Below are 25,580 nucleotides of genomic sequence, written 5' to 3' on the forward strand. Positions count from 1 at the left end.
TTCATGATAGATAGACAACTCATAGAATTATATATATATAAGTTTATAAATATAGTATAAATAGTATTTTTGGCTGTAAAAGGTTGTTTTCAATAATATATTGTGATTACTTGAGAATAAAAACTATTATTGTATAACATATTTAAATTTTAATGGGTTTAATTTTACAGATTACAATTTATCTAATTTTCTTCTCTGTTTTGAAAACATTTCTCTTATGCTGATGAGGCACAAAGAAGTAAGCTTTGTTAAACGGTGACAGCAGTAAGGTCATTGCTGTTGTAAATATGTAAGTATGTGTTCTTTACCATGTCACTAGGTACTGTAATGTGCACTATTTTAATAATTGTTGTATTGATGATGTGCCCAGGAGCTGCCTAAACACAGTTTTTCATTTTTAAAGTTTTTTGAATGATGTACATGTGGTTATGTAACAACAAAAGGTCAGAGCACCCTCCATATAATAATGTCCACAAACATTAAGAGTTTGCCTTTTACATCTGTATTAAGCTCATTATTGAGGGGACGTTGCTGGCTCAGCATAACTGTACACTTTATATTTCCAGGGAAAGTCTTTGCTACTGTGCTCACTGAGGCCCATTGAAGGCAAACCCATTTGCTTGCATAAGTGCACTTCTGAAACGGTCTTATCTGTAGGCTCAAGCTTGGTGACCACTCCACATTCTTTAATCTTTGTATCTTGAACCTTTAGTATAGCCCCACTTTCTTTCAGAACTGGGTTTTTAGAAAAAGTGGTGGTGAGCCTGTCATCAGTGAGAGAAATAACTTGTAAGACTCTTTGTTGACATATCTGTGAATTGTCTTCATTGGTTGTTCGTTGAAGGGAAGGATCATTTAAGTGCCCTGTGTTTGCTGCTGCAACGATGACAACAGTAGGTGAAGGTCTGAGATTTTCATGAAGTGTTAGTCCAGGGACAGGTTTCTGGCTTATTTTAGTTTCTGGCTTTGTCCTTTCTTGGCTGTCTGTTAGCTGCATGGGAACATTTCCAAACAGATTTGTTCTTGCCAAGTGTGCAGGCAGGCTTTGACAATTTGTGCTTTGCTGATATTTTTCAGAATAACTGTATATATGATTGATTTGGTTGGGTTCCAAGTATCCATCTGCTTGTACTGGTAATTTTGGAGTTATCCTCTGAGCTATGTGCATTTGATTTCTGTTATCCTGCTGCTTTTTCTTATTAGATATGTGTACTTCCTTAGTTGGGGATCCCAAAGTGTCACTTTCAGCACGTGGGTCTTGTTGCTGGGTTTGTTGAGTGTGCATCAAGTCAGATTCTAGGGACACCATTTCACATTTCTCAAAATCCTCATTTTGCACCTTCACGACTGTTTGGGTAGTATTTGCTTGTAGCACTGTTAAATCTGGATCTGGACCTTTACCAGTTGTCTGAATAGGGAACACTCTGTTATTAGGAAATGCATCATGTAGAATAGTACTGTGTGAAACTTGGACTTGTAAATCAATTGGTGTCTCCAATTCTAATTTTTTAGGATTAGTTTGGCTAAAACTACAAGTATATTCATTAACTTCCGCAAAAACACCACTTTTGTCTTTTTCTACCATTGGAGTCTCTTCCATTGTTTCTTGGACAGAATTTCTGCTTTGAATATATAGGGGTTTGAGAGCATGACGACATATTTTCTTTGAAATAGCATTTTTTCCTTCAGGTTCGTTAATAGTGGGCTTTTCTAAGATATTTTTCAATCCTAATTTTGTAAACCTAGCCTGAAGAAGCTGAAACCGTGTTGGTCCAGGTTTCTTTGGCATAGTTACTTTACCCATTCTATTGTTTTCGAGACTTGTAGATTTGGAGCTTTCCTTCTGAGCAAGGTCCTTTTCAAGTATTGCCATGTAATTCAAAAGATTGTTAATTTCATCCAGTGTACGCTTGTTGGATAAGTTCTTAACTATGTGTCTTAAGCTAGTAGCATCATAGCAAGATGTGAATTCTTCACCAAGATGAGCCCTGAAAGTAGAATGATTTAGCTATTAGCAAACAAAAATTCTTAAGTATAAATAACTATTCTAAAAGCATTCTATTCCAAAAAACACTTCACAGGGGTAAAACTGAGAGTGGCAGAAGACATCAGTTACAAAAGATGTTCTACTTCTGCCAAAACTGTCAGGAGCAAGGTTCCACCAGCCGTTAACAACCTTAAGAAATAAAGGGGTACTGTTGGGGAGTGGGCTTAGCAAGAGCTGAGATCAATCTCCCCTACCAACCAAATGGTACAAGAGAAACCCAGCATGCAGAAACTGACCCTAAGGGGCATGCAAAAACTAAAACATTCCTAATACAAGAAATTGTATAAGGCGAAAATGAAGAACAAAAAACAACCAAAAAATACAATAAATTCTAGAGCTAAGAGTGTAGTAGAACTTTGAACCACCAGAGGGCACCATGTCATGATGTCCGAAGTGTGTGTTAAACGCCTGACTACCCACTATAAAATCAATTATCTTAAAATCCACACTTGTTTGGTCTTAATTTTTCAAAAACGTTCTGGAAAGCAACCAGTGAGATGCATTTGTTAAATAGGCAATAGTCTAAAAATGGCATTTTTTAAGTACCGGTACATAATATGCTAAACCACATCTCTGACCTGGACTTCTAAAGTTTCTGTTACAAATAACTCATGATCAGCAAAATGATTTTTCAGGTCAAGATAAACTTAAGTAAAAAAAAAATAATAATATTTGAATTTTCTGCAAATCTCATTGCTTGTCATTTATACTTTTGAATAGCTTCTTGTCTTCAAGACACGCAAATTTCAAGATTGATGCATCCACATTGGCAGACAGAATCAATATTTTAAATTAATTTTAGTCGTACTTTTTCTATCTTTCTCTGCACAATAAAAGTTTATATTAAATGCATTAAAAACTGTTTGTTTGGAGTATAGTGAGACCACAGTATTTTATCTCACTGTCCCTTGTCCAATGTCCCTATATGCTTTAAAAGGGCTACAAATGTGTCCCTGCCAAAAACATCCAAGGTGTTTTGTCTCAACGACTAATGCCTGGTGGCACTAACCTCAGTGGTCATGAAGTGCACAAAGGGACTGATAATAGGGCACACCAACAGCATGGTACTGTACATTATACAGAGAAGAAATAAAATTAACCCAAAAAAATAACACCACTTATTCTGGGTTTCTTTTCATCCCTAAGCAATGTTAGAGCCGAAGCTGCTTTAATTCTGCTCTCTACCTAACTAAACTGTTTTTCTGCTGCCTAAGATCACCAAACAGATTGTTAATAATGCTTTATCTGCAAGTTAAAATGTTTCTTAGCCAGAACCCCAGTAATACTACCAGAAAGGAACAGAACAGGTTTATGTTTTCCTTTTGGCAGTAGTGGATATACTGTGCATAATGCTGATAGCATATACCTTTTTAAATGGTGAAAATAGACTTATTAAAATATTCTTATAAACGAAACACAGGGCCTGTACCATAATTATATTAATTTCATAAGTTAATATGATATAAATAGGGAAGTAGTACAAATGTAATCTCCTTTATTCACTTCTCTAAAAATGTCTGTCCTATAAATACATTTTTGCTAGTGTTCTTGAATTCTGGAGATTCCCTTAAGGCCTGCATGTTTTCCTGCACACTAATTCAGTCCAAATGATGTAAATGCATTTTAAAAAACTTGATAATTTCACCACCATTCAGGAATGTCAAACCCAATATTACCTCTTTCCATTGGCTACATGATATAGCTCCTGTCCAAGCTGCTTCATTTTATTCCTTAGCACCAGCTTTTGTAGGCAACATGTGGGAACATTTCCTGTGCCATACAAAAGGCCGTATAAACATCCAGCAATAGCCACAACCGATTCAGTATCTCCTAAAAGAAAAGCAGAATTTTATCATTAATTTGGTTATTGTGGGTAAAGCACACCCACAAAGGTGGGTCTGTTAAAGTAACTGGTGATTCTAAATTGGCCCAGTGTGAGTGCAGGAGAATGGGATGTATGATTGGGACTTGGGATGGTCAGCCATGACCCTGTGGATTACGCACATTTGAGAATGTTATGTTATGCTATGCTATTATGGGTAAGCAGAAAAAAAAAATTTCCTATATACATGTTAACAGCTGCAAAAACTCAGAAGTACGAAGTGTTCTTTATTACATTCCACAAATTAGATAGATAGATACTTTATTAATAATCCCAAGGCGAAATTCACAATTAGGCCAAATTTTTGGCAGACACTATAAAGCAAACTTAAAAAAGAAGAGACGTATAATACAGTGCTCCAAAAAATTAAGGAAACACTTAAATCACACATCAATATTCAAGTGGAAAATCTTTACTGAGTAATATTATGTAATTTGTTGAGAAAAATGTGATGTAACAAGTCACATATTGAAATCCGACGCTGATCCAACATGCGTGAATTTAGTCCTGCTAACTCCTATTGTGACTCCGAAGTGTGTATGACCCCCTAATGGATGTATGCTCTCCTGGCAACATCTGGGCATGCTCCTGATGAGACAGCAGATGGTGTCCCGGGGGATCCCCTCCCAGACCTGGATCAGGACATCGGTGAGCTCCTTGACAGTCTGTGTGACTACTGGGTGGCATTAGATGCTCCGATGCATAACATTCCAGAGGGTCGCAATTGGATTCAGGTCTGGGGAATGTGCTGGCCAGTGAACAGCACCCATGCCTTTGTCTTCCAGGAACTGCCTACACACTCTGGCCCCAAGAGGCTTGGCATTGTCCTGCTCAAGGTGGAACCCAGGGTCCACTCTACCAGTCGTATGTCTGACAATGGCTCTGAGGAGTTCATCTCAGCACCTAACAGCAGCTAGGGCACCATTGCCTATCATGTGGAGGTCTGTGCACTCCTAGAAGAATATTCCTCCCCAGACCACCCCTGACCCACCACCAAACCAGTCATTCTGGGTGATGTTACAGGGTGCATAATGTTCACTATGGTGTCTCCAGACTTTTCCATGTCTGTTACATGTACTCAGTGTGAACCTGCTCTCATCTGTGAAAAGAATAAGGTGCCAATGGCTAAGCTGCCAATTGTAGTATTCTCTGGTGAATGCTAACTGAGATGCACGATGATGGGTTGTGACCACAGGCCACATGCCACCCTCATGGAATCGGTTTCTGACAGCTTGTTCAGAAACATGCACACCAGTAGCCAGCTGCAGGTCATTTTGTAGGGCTCTGGCAATGCTCTTCCTGTTCCTCCTCGCATAAAGGAGAAGATATTGGTATTGCTGCTGGGTTGATGCCCTTCTGTCCAGCCCATCCCCTGATGTCCACTCCATGCTCTTGAGACTGTGCTGAGAGATGCAGCAAACATTCTTGTGACGGTACATATTCATGTGCCATTCTAGAGGAGTTGGACTACCTCTGCAGCCGGTACCACATCATGATACCAGTAGTGATAAGTACACTAGCAAAACACAAAACTAGAGAAGAATCAGTCAGGAAGGCAAAGGAGAGAGCAATTGTCTGTGGCCACCACTTGCAAAACCATCCCCTTTTTGAGGGGTGTCTTGCTGTTGCCTCTTCAGTTCACCTCTTATCACTTTCACTTGTACCAAAGCAGGTGAAGTTGATTCAGATCTCTTATGCTTCCTAACTGGACAGACTGATATCCCTGAAGGTTAATTGACTTGGTGTTAGAATGTGATGATAAAGTGTTACCTTCATTTTTTGAGCAATGTACAGTATGTGAAGAAGTGGCTTAACACTGAAACTTCAGGATTCTTACAAAGTTCTCAGAACTCCTTGAAGTACTACCAAGAGGCTGTGAGAGCAGCAAAATCTAAACATTTGCCTTGTTTAATTGCAAATACTGCCTCGAGACCTAGATTTCTTTTTAGCACCATGAACACTCTCTTAAAGCCCTTGTCAGCAGCTTCCCTGAGTGTACCCTTAAGATCTGTGAGCTAAAGTATTTCTCAATTTCTTTTTGAATAAAATTCAAATCATTCGATCCAGCATTATTCATCCAGGTTCTGATCACTGTGTGCCAATACCAGCTCCCTTTAGGCCAGTGCATAGCCGTCTTGCTCTTTTTCATTTTCCTCTCCTCAGCTAGCCGATATAGTCGTACATATGAAACCTTCCAATTATCCACTAGATATTTTACCTTCATGGGTATTTTCAGTCATTACTCCCAATAATTTGACTATTATTTACAACTGCCTAAAATCTGGTATAATGCCAGACAACTTCAAACATACACTTGTTGAGCCACTGCTGAAGGAGCCTACTCTTGATCCCACGGGTCTTTCAAACTACAGGCCTTTTTCTAAGCTCCTGTTCCTGTTCAAAATTATGGAAAAGGTGGTGTCTTTACAGTTACTTTCATATCTGGAGGATAACAATTTATGTGATGTATTTCAATCAAGTTTAAAAAAAACTTTATAGTAGAGAATCTGCTTTGTTGAAGGTGACTGATGATATTCAGTTAACCTTGGACTCAGGTTCTTGTGCAATTTTAGTTCTATTGGATCTTAGTGCAGCATTTGACATGGTGGACCATGGGGTTCTGTTAACACGGCTTGAGTATGTAGTCGGCATTCAAAGCTGTGCAGTGAAATGGGATGAGTCCTGCCTTAACGGTAGATCCATATCTGTTAACATATTGTAGATGTTAATTTCTCTCAGCCAGAATCTCTCATACAGTGTGTTCCACAAGGTTCCATTTTGGCCCTTCTTTTATTTGCCCTATATCTACTCCTCCTGTGAACCATCTTTCAAAAACACAGTGTTGCTTACCATTACTATGCAGATGATACCCAGCTATATCTCAAAGCCGGACCTAACATCATTTCATTGGTTAAAAAAAGCTGATGGAATGCCTTGATGATAGTAAATATTGGATTGCGCAAAACTTCTTACAACTAAATGAAAATAAAACAGAGGTCATTATTTTTGGTAATAACTCATCCACTGCTGAAAGCTGCACTCAGTTGGGCTCCTTGTCAGCAACGATTCATAATGATATCAGGAACCTGGGTATCATCTTTGAGTCGTCATTAAATTTTGATAAACACATTTCCATGGTAGCAAAGTCCAGTTTTTAGAAAATGAGGCAAATCACAAAACTAAAATCTATTCTCTCACAGAAGGCCTTGGAAACAGTCATTCATGCTTTTATCACATCTCGGCTAGGCTATTGTAACTCCTTATATGTGGGATTGCCCAAATTCACTTTGTCGTATGTGGGATCTGAAGCAAGTGTTTAATAAATATTCTTGTCTAATAATCAGCACATCCTCTCAGTTATATACTTAATAGAATCCATAAATAGTATAGCAGAGCAGCCCCTTTATCTGCCAGTCTTAAAATAATAGATTGGTCATTCACCATTGAAGATAAGGCCGTCCTTTCCTTTCTGATCATAATAAAAATATAGAAATAGAAAAAGTATATACCCTAGAAAAATTGGTGATGTTATAGAAAAAGAAAATCAGCCAACCCGTGTTTTCTTTTTTTATTTGCCAGTAATAATGCTTTGTAGACATCACGTCAGCTCAGCACTGACAAGTTGTTGCATACAGAATTGCAGTTCATGAAGATGAATGCCACAAGCAGGCCACTGACTAAACTGTAGCTGTAATCATGCAGGGGCCCTTGGTTGTATAAAATACTTGTCATTTTGTGGAAAATTGGGATGTCCTCTTGGTGGTCTAACCGCAATGTGCGGCTCTGGTCCAGCTCACAAATAATAAACAGTTAAGTGCCAGTACGGCATACCAGCTCACTTCAACACAAGCCAGGAGAGATGGCGTGCCTTGGTCAGTTTAAATGCTTGCAGTAACAGATTCTTCTTAAACTAACTTAAACTGTTGAAAGGATGGTGATGTTCATGGAAAAGTCAGTAAGATTTTTGGGTCAATTAAGAAAGAAAAGATGGGACAGTGAGGATCCACCCATAGGTGTATGTAACTAATGGATATCATTATGGATATTAAGAAAGAAAGAACCAGATAGTTAGGACATTTGGAAAAAATGTAGTAAAATAGAATGGTCAAGAAGGTATATCTAGGGCAACCTGGTGAGAGTAGACAAAAAGGACATCCAAACATGTCCGAACAAAATGCAGGACAGATTCTGAAATGTTGTAATAAACAGGTAAGAGACTAGCTGCAGACTGGTCAGAATGGAAGAAGGTGGGTCCCCACTGAAGCTCATTGTATCCGGAATTTTTTGATCTCCATTTTCCATCAAAAGATGAGGATACATGTTTTTGTTTTTTTCTGATGTCCTTAAATTGACTTACCTTCATGAGACATTGCCATCTGACAAAGCTTGTTCCAGTCATTTCCAGAAGATAAGAAGGCATCATAGACAATAAGAGTTATTTCAAGATGGCTGTCTCTCCCAGATAACTCGGAGCACCAGCGTCTGTGCAGCTGTCACGAAAAACACATTGTATCAGCAAGTGAGAATCCTCAACCAGAATCCAACATTCCTGACCCAGCCATCTTTTGGCACATAATTTTCATCTATCAAAATGATGGAGCAGCTTCAGAATTAAACACCCAGGACTGGGCAAGCTGGTTTCAGACCACTACAGCACAGGTAAAATTCAGGCCTTTCCTGAAAACCCCTTCAAAAGGTGAATTTTTGTACTATGAACACATAATTACCATTAATTTAAATGGAAAAAAAATGTAAGAGGTCCCTGGCTGCAAAAAATGGTGTTATTTAAGCAATATGGGAGTCAGATACATGAGAACATCTACAGTATAATGTTAATCTATGTAAACTACAATAAGACATTTTTCTCCTTTAAGTAGTGTTTCATAAGGCTATTACCTTTGCTTTATTTTACCATTTTCACATTGATTTTTCTTGTGTTTTTTTCAGCTTCTTCATGGTTTTTTATAAGATCTTTCTCAAGATGATCTGTGAAGATACCTGAGCAACATGCGTCATTTTCAGGAACTCCTATCTTAAATAACATTATCTACTTTTGGGGGTTTTACATCCTAAGAAATTTGTTGGGTTCACTTCTTTTTGACATATAGTTATACATTTAATTTTGGTTTGCTGTTTCGGCCATTTTATCACCACCATTTTGACAGTGCTGTTGTTAATTCCTGTTGCTAGGGCCATCCTGAAGAGGGTGTGTCCTCAGAGGTTGTGGATTGTCAATCACGACAAGATAAAAGGTCATCCAGGGTTATGCTCCCCCCATCCGACTACACGGGTTCCAAAACCCTTTGAACCTTTTTGTTTCTCTGGTTTTTGATCTCTTTGCAATCAGTTTGACTTTGATTTTTGTCTTACAATTCTTGGCTTAGGTTACTGATAGCTGTTCTCCTGGTTCTGACACTCATTATGATTTTTTGACTATGTCTTTGTCCTCCGGTTGCTCTTTGAAGTCTCATACCTCCTGGGCTCTGATTGAGGGCCACCGAATAGAATATTCTATTCTGCAGAGTGATTCCTTGACAATGCAGGACTAAAATAATCACATTTCCTTAAACCCATCTCACATTCATTATATTACCAAACTAGGTAGAAGAGCAGATAATGCATAATCAGTTAAATTGTTGCAGAACAACTTTGACAGTATACAGGTTTGGGTAGATTAGATGTAATTTAAATAAATGTAAAGTATTGTATGTAAAAAATAGAATTAAATACATAATGGGAGTACACCTTATGAGAAGAGCCTGGGAGTCACAGTTGACTCGTCACCATAAACATTCAGAAAGTGTACTGAAGCGATGAAGAAGACTAATAGGATATTATTTATATATCATGATGTGTAGAGCGCACAAGTCAAGGGAGGTTCTACTTATGTTATTTAATGCACTAATGTACTGTAAACAGATTTGGATTCCATATAACAAAAAAAGACATTTCAACACTATAGAACATCCATGGAGGAGTAACATGGCTGATTCCAGGAATAAGAGGTGTGAGCTATGAGGAAAAAATGAAGGAGCTGAACCTTTTCAGTTTAAGAAAATGGAGATTAAGAGGTGACACAATTGAAGTGCTCAAGAAATAAATTGGATCCCAGTTATTACTTAAGTTTTGCAACAAGAACACGGGCATGGTTTAATGGGTAAAAACATGTTAGGAGCAGATTTCACACAAACGTTATAAAAGAATACTTTACTCAAAGAATCACAGACACCTGGAATAAATTAACAAGTAGTGTGGAGGAGAGCAGGACTTTAGGGGCCTTCAGATCTTGACTTGGTGTTATTTTAGACAAGGGGATGGACGAGCATGTTGGGCTGAATGGCTTGTTCTTGTCATGACTGTCCTAGTGTTTTAATTTCACCTTTAAAATAATGTACCTTTAGTTCTTCTTTGACATCACATGTTCCACTGTTCAATGACCATTCATGTCCATCCTGGTTATTTTTTCTGTGTTGAAGGAAATATTGCCACTTCATTTCGAAGTAAAGCCAGTTTTCTCTGTAGTCTAAAAAATAATGATGAGGCAGAATTATACAAACAGAAGATTAGGCATGAACACCAAAATATTAAAAGTGCATTTGCTCTGAGATACTGATGCTGTCCGTGCTTTCTATCAGGCGCACCCTGATGATAAAATGTAAACTGTTCACAGCAGTCAGTGGTCACTTAGATAGGCCAAATTGTTTTTTTATAGTCTACTGTCTCTTCAGAGAAATTGATACTGTGGTGTAACTGACCAACTGTTCAATTGGCCAGCAAGATCCAAAGTTTGTAACCAACTAACAAGAATTGTCCAACTTTTGAAAAATTGGAGCCTTGCAATATGAATTAATTAGTGTGCGTACTGAGCCTTCAAGTAAGCCTTTAGTCCAGAAAGGACCATTGCCTCAGATGACACAGTACTATTGGGATGGCATTTCAGAATGAATCTGTCCCAGGATTTGTTAATTAACTGTCCAGTTCTCCCACTCAGCGCCTGTTTGCTCTGCACCATGTAGCTGCCAACACTTGCTCTGCAAGCCATGTCCCATATGACATATACAATGTGAATTACACGAGGCAGCTGTAGGCATCTTTTTCTCTGTGCTGCAGTATTTGTGGCTGCACTGGCCATGACACAAGAGCTCAGAAGCAAACCACACAGCCCTACTGTTATAACCAGTACTAGGTGACATGTGCCTCTCCCACATTGTCTTTGTTAAATCAGGCCGATGCCCAATGTATTTTTCTCCCTTCTGCCTCATGCACCTTCTTTACAGTTGTGTGTGGTCATAGCAGGTCTAAAACTGAAAATGTTCTCCCTGTTTGCATACTATAACACACGTTTTTGTATGACGTCACCTTCCATATTGCAGCAGATAAAATCAATTATCATTATGTCATTGTGATTTATACTTTTAAATTGTTATCTAGACCAGGGGTTCTCAAAGTCAGTCCTGGGGGGCCACTGTGGCTTCAGGTTTTTGCTTCAGCCAGATTCCTAATCAGTGACAACAACTGATAACACTGATCTCAATTAATTAGCTGGTATTTTTTCTCTTCTCTTATTCTACATTTAGAAAAGCACAGCAGCATGATTAATACATTTATACGCCATTTAGAAATATTTCTGTTTTTTCTACAGATTTAAATGCTTAACTCTCTTTTGTTGCTTTTATTATCTTTTGCCCTTTCTCTGTTCAGTTTGCTCCGTTTACTGTATCTTAATAATGGCGACTTAAAAACGAGCAGAGCAGACACTTGGGTAAACAACACTGAATTGTGAAAGGCTGCGACTACTTTAGCGTCAGATCCACTAATAATGGATTAATTAAACAATGAAAATGAAATGAAAATCAAGATGAAAATATAATTAAAAATAAAAAAATACATTATTCCTATATAACTGCTTAGTACATTTTAATATTTTTTCTAATTTCTATATTGTTCCCAAAACACAGAATCTGAGACATAACAGTTCACTTAATTAGCCCAGGAGTCCAATTAAAAACAGATGCTGGTTGGCACAAAAACCTGCAGCCACCGTGGGTCCTTTGAGAACCCCTGATCTAGACATCAAAGTCATTCTTTGGCTATATTTACATATATAAGCACATAGATTTACACCAATATGAAAGTATTTAGCTTGTACTGCTCAATATGAGCCATGAAACAAGGCCCTTTTGAAATATAATATATATCCAGAGACAAACTGGAAATGGTCAAGCAAAAGATCTCTCATATAGCCAATAACCTGCTGGAATATTCTGTTTAGTTCAGTGTTTCGTTCCGGTGCCGCTGAGAGTGGCAGCCTTTTCAGGAGCTCCGTGTATGACTGTATGTGTATGAGTTTATTTTTTTTTTTTTCTACTTTTATTTTTCTCTCTCTTTTTTTTTTTTTTTTTTTTTTTTTTTTATTGATCACTCCTATCACTTTATTTGTGAATTTCCCCTTGGGATTAATAAAGTATCTATCTATCTATCTATCTATCTATCTATCTATCTATCTATCTATCTATCTATCTATCTATCTATCTATCTATCTATCTATCTATCTATCTATCTATCTATCTGTTTACAGAGAGTGAGGATGGGGTATGCATAGAGCTGTATCATGTATCGGACTTTCAAAGATGATAAAAACAGAGCTTGTTCAATTGCTTCCTCATGGACTGTCTGTCCATCACAACAGCCATAACACATCACAACAGGATAAGTTTGGTATTGTTCAAGTCAAAGTTATTTCTTCATAAACATGGTAAATGTTCATTTGCCATGCAAAAATGTGTTCTAAAGTTAAGTATTTTCCATAAATTAAAAAAATGCTTTACAATAGAGAATACGAGGCACAGAACATCATCAGAAAACAAAAGTTCAAAATCTTACCATTGAAGCAGCAAACGTTTTGTTATACAAAAACATGCCTTCCTTGTTTTGCATGTTTCTGACAACAAAAGGGATCTGGAAATACTCATTTTATCGCATTTTCCTGGTACTGTTTTTCTTGTGGTAAGGATAAATTTTCTATTCACTTCTATGAATTCTCACATAAATACAGAAGTGTATCAAAACAAAACCAACAACATGGCATGAGAAGTTTACTGTGATTTGGTCTTTTCAGAGGAAACCATACCACGGGGTTGATGAAAGGTTATTGTATAGGAAGATGAAGTGCTTAGCTATCACACATAGTGTCTTCTTTTAAAATAGCTGAATCTCAAAATTACCTGTGTAAACTATTTTATAATGTGTGTTTAAATCGCAAGATGCAGATCAATACTTGACAACTGTCTTATCTTGAAAGAAATTAATGTATTTGCTAAGTTTTTAAGCTTTTCTTCTATGCCCCATAGCCTCCATTGTAAACGGCCAGTGCAGACAAGATTTTGTTTAAATTTATAGAAAACACTTAACTTTAGAACACAATTTCATGTGGCAAATGAAACCATTCTTGTGAAGAAGTAACTTACCCTTTATTTTCTATGTGCCATTTGGATGTCATTAGGCTCTCCAGCCTTTAGAACTCTACACTGAACAAAGCCAAGTGGACAAAGCTAAAGACCTCAGCCACACACAAGAAATCCAGCCTTGTTCCTGTAATTCCAGAAACTCTTGCCTGGTGATATTAATGTACCACCTTCACCGCCATTTTTTTCAAGAAGTTAAATCATCACTAAATGTGAAGCTAACCGGTTTGTCTCTGATGGTCTCTAGTGCAACCTGCTTTGAAGTTTGTGTGTCTGTTTTTCTGATAGCATTAGGGTATATGATAAAAAGCAGTAAGCATGTGTCTTACAAAATAAACATACATTCCCACCACCTGTGTCTGGTCCGCGGACTCATCTTAAATTCAGCAATGGACAACTTTTTTCATCAGCCTGGGGTGCCTCTCATCCACTTCTCCAGTGTCTTGTAGTAGACCTAACCCTGGCCTCTTTCAGATGGTTCATTCTTCACTTTAAGCCACATTATCTGTGCAGTGTGGTCTTCTAAACTTTACCAATCCTCTATAAGCTTTGGTTGGCTTTCCCAAATCTCTTCTCTGAATTAGGTGAGCACAACTTTTGTGAATTTTATAGGGTCTGTTAAAATAGCAGTGTCAAATCAAAGTGCTTTTAATTAACAATGTTTCTCACAAAGGTCACTTGGGCCCAGTATGCATTGAAGAGTTTGTTGAGACTAGACACTGATACAGAACATTTCATTAGGAACTTTATTCCCATGAGAAAGAAGACTTGTCCCACTTTTATGATCCACTTAATCCTGTAGTATGGCCAACATAACTTTAGAAACAAGTTGTGATGGACGGCCAGCAGCTCATCCCGGCGGACACATCCAAGACGCTAGATGGCGTCTCCCCTGCAGCATGGAGGTGCCCCAGATTCCCGCAGGGCACCATGGGAGATGGAGTTCGGCATCACAGCCCTGCTGGGTGCCGTGGGTGCCATCGTGTGACGCTGAAGGGGGATGTGGGGATTTTTATTTTCCCTATAGCCAGGAAGTACTCCCAAGTCATGGGGACGGAAGAACAGAAGTACTTCCGGGCTGAAGAAAAAATATAAGTCTTCATCTGACCTGGAAGTGCTATTGAATCACATGGACAGAAGGACAGGAGCACTTCCGGGTCAAGGACTATACAGTATAAAGGACTATGCGAGACCCAGCAAGCAGAGCCGGAGTTGGGAGGTAGAGTGACGGAGCTGTTGGGAGAGGAGGATTAATTTATTGTATTGTATTATTGATTTATTGTTTATTAGGGTGATTGTGGTGTCTACCTTGGCCCAATATAGAAAAGAAAGAATTTAAAAAGATTATTGGTGCTTTTATTTGGTGTCCTGGACATTTGTCTGTGGGGTTTGAGGAGCGACAACGCCCTCTAGTGTCACAAAGTACAGATGAGTACTTGTTTAGGAAGTTAATAGATGTCTACACCCCCCAGAACATACTCATTTTAGACCAAAACTCACATTCAAAGTCTAACATATTGTCTATTATAACCCATGCTGTGACCAATTTTCTGAAAACTCCCAGTGCCTACTAAGGGCTCTTCTCAGCCATCATTACCCCTTGTGGACTCAAAGATATCTTCTGCTTTGGCCAACAGAGAAATTGTCACAACTGAGCACTCACTTGTGATTAATGGCTATACATCTTCAACCATTTTTCTCCTGTCTATCTTAAATAACCGAGTCTAAAGACACACAATATTTGCCACATCTCATGCAACTGTAATGTTTAGATATGAGCTGTGGTGTCCAGTTGCTCACCTGTGGCCATAGGCTGCCCTGTTTCTCCTAGAATCTCAGTGCCCTACAGTATCCAGTTAAAATCACAAAATGAAGGACCACTTTGACTGGACATGTAGGATAAGGGCTCCTAACATCACCAGCCTGGAACAAGTGATGTTAGAAGGCTAGCTGTTGGTCCAACTGTGACCACAAGGTTTTACCATTCTGGTTTCCACCAATGCAAGTTATTATTCAGGTGGTTCTGGACATACATTATAGCAGCATGTTAGCCATCTCTTCAACATGTCAACAAAGGCTACCACAGATACAGAGGACAGCATAGGCCCAAACTGTCCAGAGGAGGAGTGGGCACAATCTACTCTTCCTTCTAATGAATTTGTCCCTCAGACTGAGCACTCATCCTTGATCTGTCAGAGCTCATTGCAATTTGTCAGTTTCTGTCTACCCTCTTGATTTTTCCTTGGAGAAGAGTAACATTATCTCCACATTATCCTTGTAATTCTGCTGAAAGGAACAGGCACATATCCACATCATCTCTTTGATCCAAAGTAAAAGCAGTCACGTCTGACTACGTAACTGTCATCTGGCTTTTACAATGGAATATTATCTTATAGGGATCTCACATCACATATTTTGTATGAAAGTATCTAAGACCTCTTGATATAGGATGAAGGGTAATTAATTAAAATAATGTTAAAAACAGTTAAAAGATTTCTCATCTTCTATACTACTGTGAGTAGTGCTTAGCTCTTTAGAGCTTGTTTTTAGGTCATTACGTGCGTACAAGTTCAGTTGTAGGAATGCACACCAAATACAGTGGATTCAAGAAGCATTCAAATGCCTTCACATTTAGTTATGCTGCAGCCTTATTCTAAACTTATTTAGAACTAAACTTGAATGACAAAGAGAAAAACAGGACTTTAGACATTTATGTAAATTTATTAAAAACAGAAACCTGAAATACCTTTTTTTTACAAAAGTATTCAGATCTTTTACTTAGTGTTTAGCTGTGTGTGGAGCCTTCTTGGGTATGACATGAAAAACTTCACACACCTAGACTTGGTAATTTTCTGCCATTCTTCTCTGGAGATCCTCTCAGGCTCTGTCAGGTTGGATGGAGACCATGGTGGACAGCTGTTTTCAGGTCTCTTCAGAGGTGTTCGAATGGGTTCAAGTCCTCACTCTGGCTGGGCAACTCAAGGACATTCTCAGAATTGTCTCTAAGCCACTCCTGTGTTGCCTTTGCTTGGTACTTTGAGTCATTGTCCTGTTGGAAGGTGAACCTTCAGCCCAGTCAAAGATCTAGAGCGCTCTGGAGCAAGTTTTCATTAAAGATATCTTTGTACTTTGCTATTCTTGGTTTTCCCTCAACCACAATTAGTCTCCCAATCCCTGCTGCTGAAAACAACCCAACAGCATTTTGCTTCACCGCTGGAATTGTGCAGGTGCCTGATTTTACCCCTGACATAATACTAATCTTGGTTTCTTCAGACTAGAGAGTCTTGTTTCTCGTAGTCTGATAATCCTTTAGGTGCCTTTTTCCAAACTCCAAGCAGGTTTCTATTTGTCCTTTACTGAGAAGAGGCTTCTGTCTGGCCACCCTGTCATACAGACCGGATCAGTGGAGGGTTGCAGTTATGGTTGTCCTTCTGAAAGTTTTCTTCATCTCCACACACGTTCTCTGCAGGTCAGCTAGAGTCCCCATTGGATTCTTGGTCACCTCTCATACCATGGTCCTTCTCCCAGGATTAATCAATCACTTTGGTTGGGTGGTTCGCTCTTGGAAGAATCTTTGATGTTCCCAACTAATTCCAGTTAAGAATTATAAAGGCAACAGTGCACTGGAAAACTTTCAATGCTACAGAGTTTTTGGTAGTTTTCCGCAGATCTGTGCCTAATGATCATGTCCCTAAGCTCTGCAGGTAATTCCTTCAACTTTGTAGCTTGGTCTTGCTCTGATACACATTGTTAACTGTGGGACCTTATATAGACAGGTGTGCACCTTTCCTAATCATGTCCAATCAATTGAATTGACCACAGATGGACCCCAAACAAGGTGTAGAAACATCTCAATGATGATCAATATAACAGGATGTACCCGAGCCAAGTGTCATAGCGAAGGGTCTGAATGCCCATGCCAATTTGATATTTCAATTTTTTTTAATAACTGTACATGAAATTCTAAAATGTTGTCATTCTGGGGTACTGAGTGTTGTTGATGTGGGGAAAAATTAATTGAAATTATTTTAATATAAGGCTGCAACACAGCAAAATGTGAAAAAACGTTAAGGGATCTGAATACTTCTGAATCCACTGTAATGTTTGTGTTGTGCGTCCTGTCTGAATGAATGAAGCGATTAGGACTGCTGTTCACCATGAAAGGCATTACATAACTTGAAGGATGTGTTTATCTTAACAAAAATGGTTATGTGTAAAATAATGATGGATTTTTTTCTTTTTACCCTGTTCTTAAAACCTGTCACAAATTTAAAATGTCACTAAAAATAATCTGACAATCTGATATGCTTATGCTTTGCACTAGAAATGCTACTTCACCAAACGGCACAAACAGCAATGGCTTTTAATGTGTTTCTGCAGTACCTGAGAACTGGGCAATCTTCTTCCTGCAGTATTCCTCTGCTAGCGGCATCACTGCCAACATGTCATGTCCCCACAGCGATATAGGCTTTCCTTGAACAGCATATGATACAAACAGTGCAGTGCACAGAGATCCAAGAAAGCCTGCCAAAAGGAGTCTTGGGTTAATATTTAAGTAGGGACACAGTGAGCTGCCTTTCTTAAGCCTGGCTTAAACAAATTTTCAAGATCTAAAATTTCTAGCAAGTGGTTAAGGTATTAGCCTAGTTCAATTCCCTTTATGGTCAATTTTTATATCCAGTGATCTATAATATGTCTATTATTGTACATACTTTTGATTTATAGGATGTTTTGCAGGAAAGCATTTATGGTACACTCACATGTTAGCTGTAGCATACGACCATGCCATCATTTTTCTCCACTTATAGGCAATAAAGAGTCAATGTGTGCAATAGTTTAAGAACAATGTTCTTCTGCACAGTGTAAAATCCACTTGACAGGATTGAGATGGCGCCAGGCTGAGTGGCTTCTTTACAAACATTCATAGACTGTAAGGACATGTCAGTCACTCCTTTGATACTGCGCAAGTGGAGTGCATGGGAATGATTTAATGATGTCAGAAGTGGAGGCCGTGAGCATTACCTGCAGGGTAGCTGTGTGTCATTCGACCGCATTCAATGCTCGCTTGGACAAGGTCATCAAGTTGCTCAGGTTTTGAATAGCACATTCCAATACTCAGGCCTCTTGTTGCAACACCAAATTTAGCCTCTGTAATTCAAAAGGTGACTTTGAGTTAACTTTGCCTCATTCCTTTTGAAGAAAGCCCTATAAAGATATTTACTGGAATTGAAATGCTGTGTGATATTTTAAACCTTCAGTTCTAAACAGTCAAGATAAACTGTATTAATGAAATGCTCAGTGAATCACTTAACTGCCTGCCCTGCCATATGCAATTACACTGCTGAGCAGACATACAAAGAGCAGACATTCAAGATGGTTAGAGAACTGAGGCTCAGTAAGTAAAAATAAAAAGTTATTTCTTCCATTCTAAATAAAACACTTATTCAGTGGCAATTTAAAAGTCTGTTAAGGATGGACTAAACACACATATAAACTAAAAAATGTCAAAAGTTACCTGAACTCTGATATTACTGAAACATTTTACACAAAGAATCATAACACACCTAGCTTTAGATCAAATGAGCTTCTGAACATTGTTATAATATAACATTCTCTCACCTAATTCATCAAATTTAGGATTGTAGGAGGCTGTAACCCATATCAGCAGCACTGGAACAGGCACCACACATATTTATTTTTTATCAGTTTACAATCACATGTGCATGTCAACTAATTATGTTATAAAAAAAGAGTACCTTAAGAAAAAGACACAAAACATTAGGAGAACATGCATACTCCAAACAGATACTCGGAATCCATGGCAAATCGGTGCTAACTATTGACAATTATACATTAAATACCATATATACTCACAGATAAGTTCTCCCACGGATAAGTCGGGATTTGATTTTATTGTATAATTTCTGGTATTTTATAATGTCGGTCGTATAAGTCGAATGCTATTAGTCCAAGAGATTATGATATGCTAACACCCACCTGAGAGAGTAACCACGGAGCACACTGCCTTTTTTTTCTATGTGGGTGCAGCAATGCGCTCTATTAGCACGTGCTTCTAACCTCTCTCTCTCTCTCTATTGTGCCTACGTGACTACACGGTAACACCCAAACTATTCCGAAGCAACGTTTGCACTGATTTGTGTTTTTTGTATCTCACACCCTCATACACCTTTATCATAAGAGCATCCCTTATCTACGATGGAGCATTCAACCAGAATAAAATATGTTTATACTAAACAAAGAGCCCGTTTTGACAACGTAAGATGAAACGGGCACGAGTTTGTGTCAGCAGTGTATGAAGAACAAATGATAAGTAACGAAGAAGTTGTTTTGTAATGATTGTTGTCCGCTTTACTCTTTACTGTACAGCCTTGTACTGTTAGTTGATGAATTTTCCAGGCCTATAGTATAATATTGAATGATGAATGTTCCAGTACAATATGGAATAGTAAAGTATAAGCACCACAGACCTGATATAGGTGTATTGAATGAATGCGTAATTGAATCAGAATGCGTAATTAGGCCTCGAGCTGTAGTCGAAATCGCCTTTCAGGCCCCTACAGCTTTAATCGAAGTCGCCTTTCTCTTTGAATTTTTGTGGCCTTAAATCCGCCGCCTGCCGTGATGTTGGGGTTGGATGTCGGTCTCGTAAGGTTTTTCGGGCAGCTGTGCAGAAGGCGACTGCGCATTTGGCTTCGGACGTGCACAGAAGGCGACTGCGCATTCGGCTTCGGACGTGCGCAGAAGGCGACTGCGCATTCGGCTTCGGACGGACGTGAGTGAGTGAGTGAGGAGGCAGGCAATGTTGGGGTTGGATGTCGGTCTCGTAAGGTTTTTCGGGCAGCTGCGCAGAAGGCGACTGCGCATTCGGCTTCGGACGTGCGCAGAAGGCGACTGCGCATTCGGCTTCGGACGGACGTGAGTGAGTGAGTGAGGAGGCAGGCGAATTATGTATTAAGATGTTGTCACGCACGCGTGCGCGCTTCAGAGGCAGTCAACAAACCCTGTGGTGAGTGAAAGATCTCGAGATGAAGTGTTACAGAAGGGTACTAACCTCTCTCTCTCTTTTCCTGCAGAAGCAAAGTCGAGAAGTAAACGTCCTTATCGTGGAGCCAAAATGGCCGACTTGTCCTTCCGTCCCTCCTGGTTGATGTCACCTCCGAGTCGATGCCATGATGTCACTTCCCTTCCTAATTTCCTGTAGCCATCTTTGTTTTTGTATAAATACCCCTCTGTTGTACTGTTAGATTGTCGAATGTTTGGTTGATCCTTTTTTGTATCGACATTTATTTTGACCTGTCCTTATATATACCTGTACATTATATGGGGCGATTCCCCAAAACTTTGTGCAACTGGCTGTCATAGTTATTTGAATTCCACAATGTGTGGACATAGCTCAGTGAATTTAGACATGTTAGAAACAATACCACTTACTGACTCTGTTCATCTGCACAGCACATCGCACCACAGCCCTCTAACCTGTAGTTAGAATAGAAACAGGCTGTTCCTATTGCTCAGATAATACAAAAGTAAAAAGAAGGTGGCATGCCACACTGACATAAAAAGATTTAGTGTATTAGCATGATGCCAAAGATGTTTCAGTCTCATGAAGGAGATGCTAGCCCAACTTCACACATGCCACTGCATTCTTTTTAAACCTGCACAGGTATCAGCACTGGTCACCTTTCTGTGGTTAACCTGACTGCTACCATAGCCCTACACAATTCTTTTGTCTTTCCTACAGGCTTGATTGTTTTATGTGAACAGAAAACACATTTACATTTCCACTCATGTTAAATGTGATGGCAATCCATTTCTAAACAACTCCAAATGTGGTTTGTGTGGTCCATCCCCTGCACATGACCCAGTGTTTTGAATTTGGCCAAGTGCAGTCTGATTGTGGCACATGTTGGTGTAGCTACATATTCTCACTTATGTCCAGATTCCAGTGTTTTGAATTTGGCCAAGTGCAGTCTGATTGTGGCACATGTTGGTGTAGCTACATATTCTCACTTATGTCCAGATTTATGAGTTGATGCAATTTTTTTCAGTCAATACCAATTTCTATTCCATTGCCCTGCTAGTTTTCCTAACCTGCTGCAATGTCCGAGAAGGAAAATCCAATAAAGTGGGAAAACAGTTTCAAGAGAGATACGAGGCAGAATATATGACAGTCTGCGGTGGGCTGGTGCCCTGCCAGGGTTTGTTTCCTGCCTTGCACTCTGTGTTGGCTGGGATTGGCTCCAGCAGACCCCCGTGACCCTGTAGTTAGGATATAGCGGGTTGGATAATGGATGGATGGATATGTGACAGTGAGAAGTAGAAGGGGTACCTGTGTGTCTTGTTTATTAAGAAAATGTGGTGGTAGTTTGTTGATATGTTCCAGCCAGTGTTTTGTACATAAAGTGTTATTTTTGGCAATTAATAAAGTTGAATTTGATACCCCTGTCATTGTGCTACTGAAAAAACCATTGCTTACATGGAGGAAAAAGGTGTTCTTCTCAAGAAAGATCTGTTCATGCAATCAAAAGAAATATCAGACAACTTTAGAAAAAGAACTGTAGAGATACATAAAGCTGGAAAAGACTTCAGAAGCATCTCTAAAGGCCTGAGTGCTTATCTCTCCATAGGTACGCTTAAGGCTGGATCAAGATCTAAAAATGAAAATCAGGGACCCGCAGAGACCTAGTGAACAAGTATGAACCTAAGTGATGTCCATGGAATTGTTGACCATAAGAAGCTGGTTATGCATGATTGTCGAATGCAGATTGATGTTGCAGACTGGGCAGGATGAAGAAAGAAAAATATTTGCAAAATGGACTTCAGATACTTTTAGGATTTAGTTAGTTAGATTATATCTGCAGTAGAAGTTGTAGCTTTGGACGTACTGTAATGTCAGGCTGCATCACATGGGACAAGTCACAGCTCAGTGCTCTTGCTCTCCAACGACGGGGTAAGATACAGTAGGAAGTGCACCATTGCATAGTATCATGTAAAGTCATGATGTATGTGCATCACTAAACTGTTATAACAGGTACATGCTGCTAGTTAGCATGATTAGGCTGCTGTCTTCGGCTACTTTATAAGCATGTGTAGTATAGTGCTCATTTGGCGCCATAATATGTCTGAATATCTTATTTGTTCCTGGTGAGTTATTTGTAATTTAATACTGTTGCCACAGCTGTCAGAATTATTACATGCAGCAAATTCAATTGATTTTATTTTTGCTGTAAATAATATTGCAGAGCCATCTGGAGTAGAGTCTAGCAAATGTCAGTGCCACTCACCGCACTAAAAATGTCCTGTCTGACACTTCACACTTCAGTTTTGTATGCAAAGATCATCCAGCGTTTCCACTTTTAGGGAAATTAATTAATTTGTAACTGTGAGTGAGTATATGCAGGTGACAATGTAGGAAAATACAGGAAGAGAAATCTGCCTCAGTAAATGACCCTGAATCTGAAACCTGGACCTGCTAGACTGTGAAAATGCTCTAACCCCTGCACAGGGCGCCTGTCAATGCAAGAGACACTCACAAACACAGTCACCCTTTCTCTTGCTTGTCCTGTTTAAAGGTGTTGAATTCACATACATCTGTTATGGAGACTTTGGTGGAAAGACACTTCTCACACGCATTAAGAGAACACACAGAAAGTGACTGGAGCTGGGGGACAAAAATACTCACCACTGTCCCACCATACCTATAACTTTTACATAACATTTTTCAAAAGTTTTTATTGTCACTCTTAAATTAATTTATATAGACATTATACTGTGTTCTATTTAACTTGGAAGTCGGAGCTGGGAACGACATCACACTTGAATTGGCCTGCTTCAGTCAAACATTCTGAAAACCAATATAGAAGACTGCAGGAAAACCTTTGTTGTGCTTGCTCCATCAGAATAAATACCAGTTGATAACAACACATTACACGGTATTTTGAGCACTCAAACACCAGAGCAACATGTCCATCGATAGAAGTTGGACAGTACTTTGTGTACGACTGGTTTAATGAGACACAAATAGACAGACATCCCAAAAAAACAGTATAATATTACAGCGTTCACTAAAGATCACAGTGTATATCACCATTTTGGATTGACATCATAAACTGAAGTCGGATAAACTCAGACGTGGACCAAGTTTACAAGTAGGAAATCTGATTTGTGGAGGCGTTCCAGTTGGAAATTATGACTAAGAACTCAGAAATTCTGATATGCTAGTTCAGATGCAACATGCCATTAGGTAACAGATTCTTCTGCACAATTTTGGCAAGGCAAATCACTAAAGAATATATCTAAAAATGCATGTAGACCTCTCTGGGCTTTTGCCACAAGGTATGAAAGCATAGCTGAACAAGTGGTACAGAAATAAGGAGTACGTTAGGTAAGCTGATTTTATGATATTATGGATTTTAACACATTCTTACTTATTATGTCACCAGATAGTGTTTCTAGAATTTTGATAGACAGAATTTTGAGTTGAGTCCAGCAATGGGCTGGTGTCCTGACTGATGCTGGGTTGTGTCCTTCGTGACCCTCAACCGGCTTATGTGTACTCGATACCAAATGAATTTTGCTTCATTCAATTGATCAAAATACTTTCACTATTACACTCTACCAAAAATGAACTCCTAAATGACTTCCTTACATGTTCACCTTTACAGAAATGAAGTGCATATTTAAAAAAAAATGCTGCTTACCTTCCTTGGTGTTAGGTCTCTGTGTAATAGCTTCATTATTTTGTAGGTATTTTTCCAGAATAATAGAATAGAGTTTGGCCACTTTTCTGTAAAAAGAGTGAAGTGTCTCCAAGCCTAATGAAATTCGAAAAAATTAAGAGAACATAGATAAATATAAAAACAATAAAATGTGATTCTAACTGCAAAAATACACACACTGTTTTCACTCCAAAAGCAGCACACCAATGTGTGAGTGTGCAAAATTACAACTTAGTAGCATTAAATTCAGATTCAGGAGATGCAAAGGGACAACAGATGCAATGCAGCACTGGGATAGCTGAGCAGAGTTAAACTATACAGCAGTGTGAAAAAGTAAATACACCCCATGAAGTATTTATTTCCATTTTTAACATGTGAAAATATCAAGATTTGTCGTATCTGTTCATCTTCTGTTGAACGAATGATTGCAAAGTCAAAATGTTCATTGTTATCTATTTACTTACATCACTTTTATCTACAGATGCTGTTTAAATGAAGATCAAATCTTGATATTAGAACATTTCAAATATTTAGATGAGAACAGACCATTCAGCCCAACAAACCCACCAGTCTTATCCACTTAATTCTTCTAAAATAATGTCAGGTCTAGTTTTGAAAGTCCCTAAAGTCTTACTGTCCACCATGCTACTTGGGTAGCTTATTCCATGTGTCTATTGATTTTCTGTGGGAAGAAAAATGTTCTAATAGGTGGGCAAAATTTAACGAGTTTCCAACTGTATCCCATGTTCTTGATAAAATAATTTTAAAATACCAGTCTTGATCCACTGTACGAATTCCCTTCAAAATTTTAAACACTTCAATCATGTCTCCTCTAAATCTCCTCTAGTTTAAACTGCAAAGGCTCAGCTCTTTTATTCTTTCCTCGTAACTCATCCCCTGTAGTCCTGGAATCAGCTGAGTTGCTCAGATATCTCTCTATTATAATTAAAAAATCGTGGGACAAGACGTGTCTTTTTCAGAGAGATACTTACATGCCCTGCGAGACACGACTTTGTGCCAAGAGATTTAACCATGGCCGGGGCCGGAAGTAAAAGACAAAGAGTAGATGACAAAGTAGAACATCGTAAAGAATTCAAAAACATTGGCGTGATACACATGCAGAGCAGGTTAGAGACAATGAAAGTACTAAAATTTGAAAGTCTCAAAAAAATGATAGTAAAGATCGCATTAGCGCAAACAAACGGAAATTATTACTCGGTGAAATAACGGAACAGCGAAAAGAGAGCAAAGATTATTGTTCAGATTTAAACTTCAGATTTAAACTTTTCCCATCAGGGAAAAACAAAATGAGTGAAATCCACATACGCTAGCGGCAGAGATGCAAAGTGGCTGACACGTAGCGCTGGCAGGCGGGGCTGGCGAGTGAAGTGAGCAGGGGGCGAAGCCCCCTAGTGTTAAAAAAGGAAAAAACATGTTCTGGTGTGTAA

At 38.8% G+C, this 25,580-nt stretch overlaps 1 protein-coding gene across 1 annotated transcript in view; it reads right to left on the reverse strand.

Annotated features, from left to right (window-relative positions):
• Positions 1-204: 204 nt before the first annotated feature.
• LOC127526848 (uncharacterized) overlaps positions 205-25,580 on the reverse strand; it is a 29,267-nt gene continuing 3,891 nt past the window's right edge. Inside the window, exons 2-8 of the mRNA XM_051923947.1 lie at positions 24,115-24,228; positions 18,416-18,541; positions 17,777-17,917; positions 10,325-10,452; positions 8,287-8,419; positions 3,724-3,877; positions 205-1,988 (exon numbers count right to left, since the gene is read on the reverse strand). Of these exons, the coding sequence (XP_051779907.1) occupies positions 515-1,988; positions 3,724-3,877; positions 8,287-8,419; positions 10,325-10,452; positions 17,777-17,917; positions 18,416-18,541; positions 24,115-24,228 (2,270 nt within the window). The 3' untranslated portion in view covers positions 205-514. The remainder of the gene's footprint in view (positions 1,989-3,723; positions 3,878-8,286; positions 8,420-10,324; positions 10,453-17,776; positions 17,918-18,415; positions 18,542-24,114; positions 24,229-25,580) is intronic.

This window comes from Erpetoichthys calabaricus, chromosome 2 (genome assembly GCF_900747795.2).
Source record: "Erpetoichthys calabaricus chromosome 2, fErpCal1.3, whole genome shotgun sequence".
In the NCBI taxonomy this organism is placed as follows: Eukaryota; Metazoa; Chordata; class Cladistia; order Polypteriformes; family Polypteridae; genus Erpetoichthys; species Erpetoichthys calabaricus.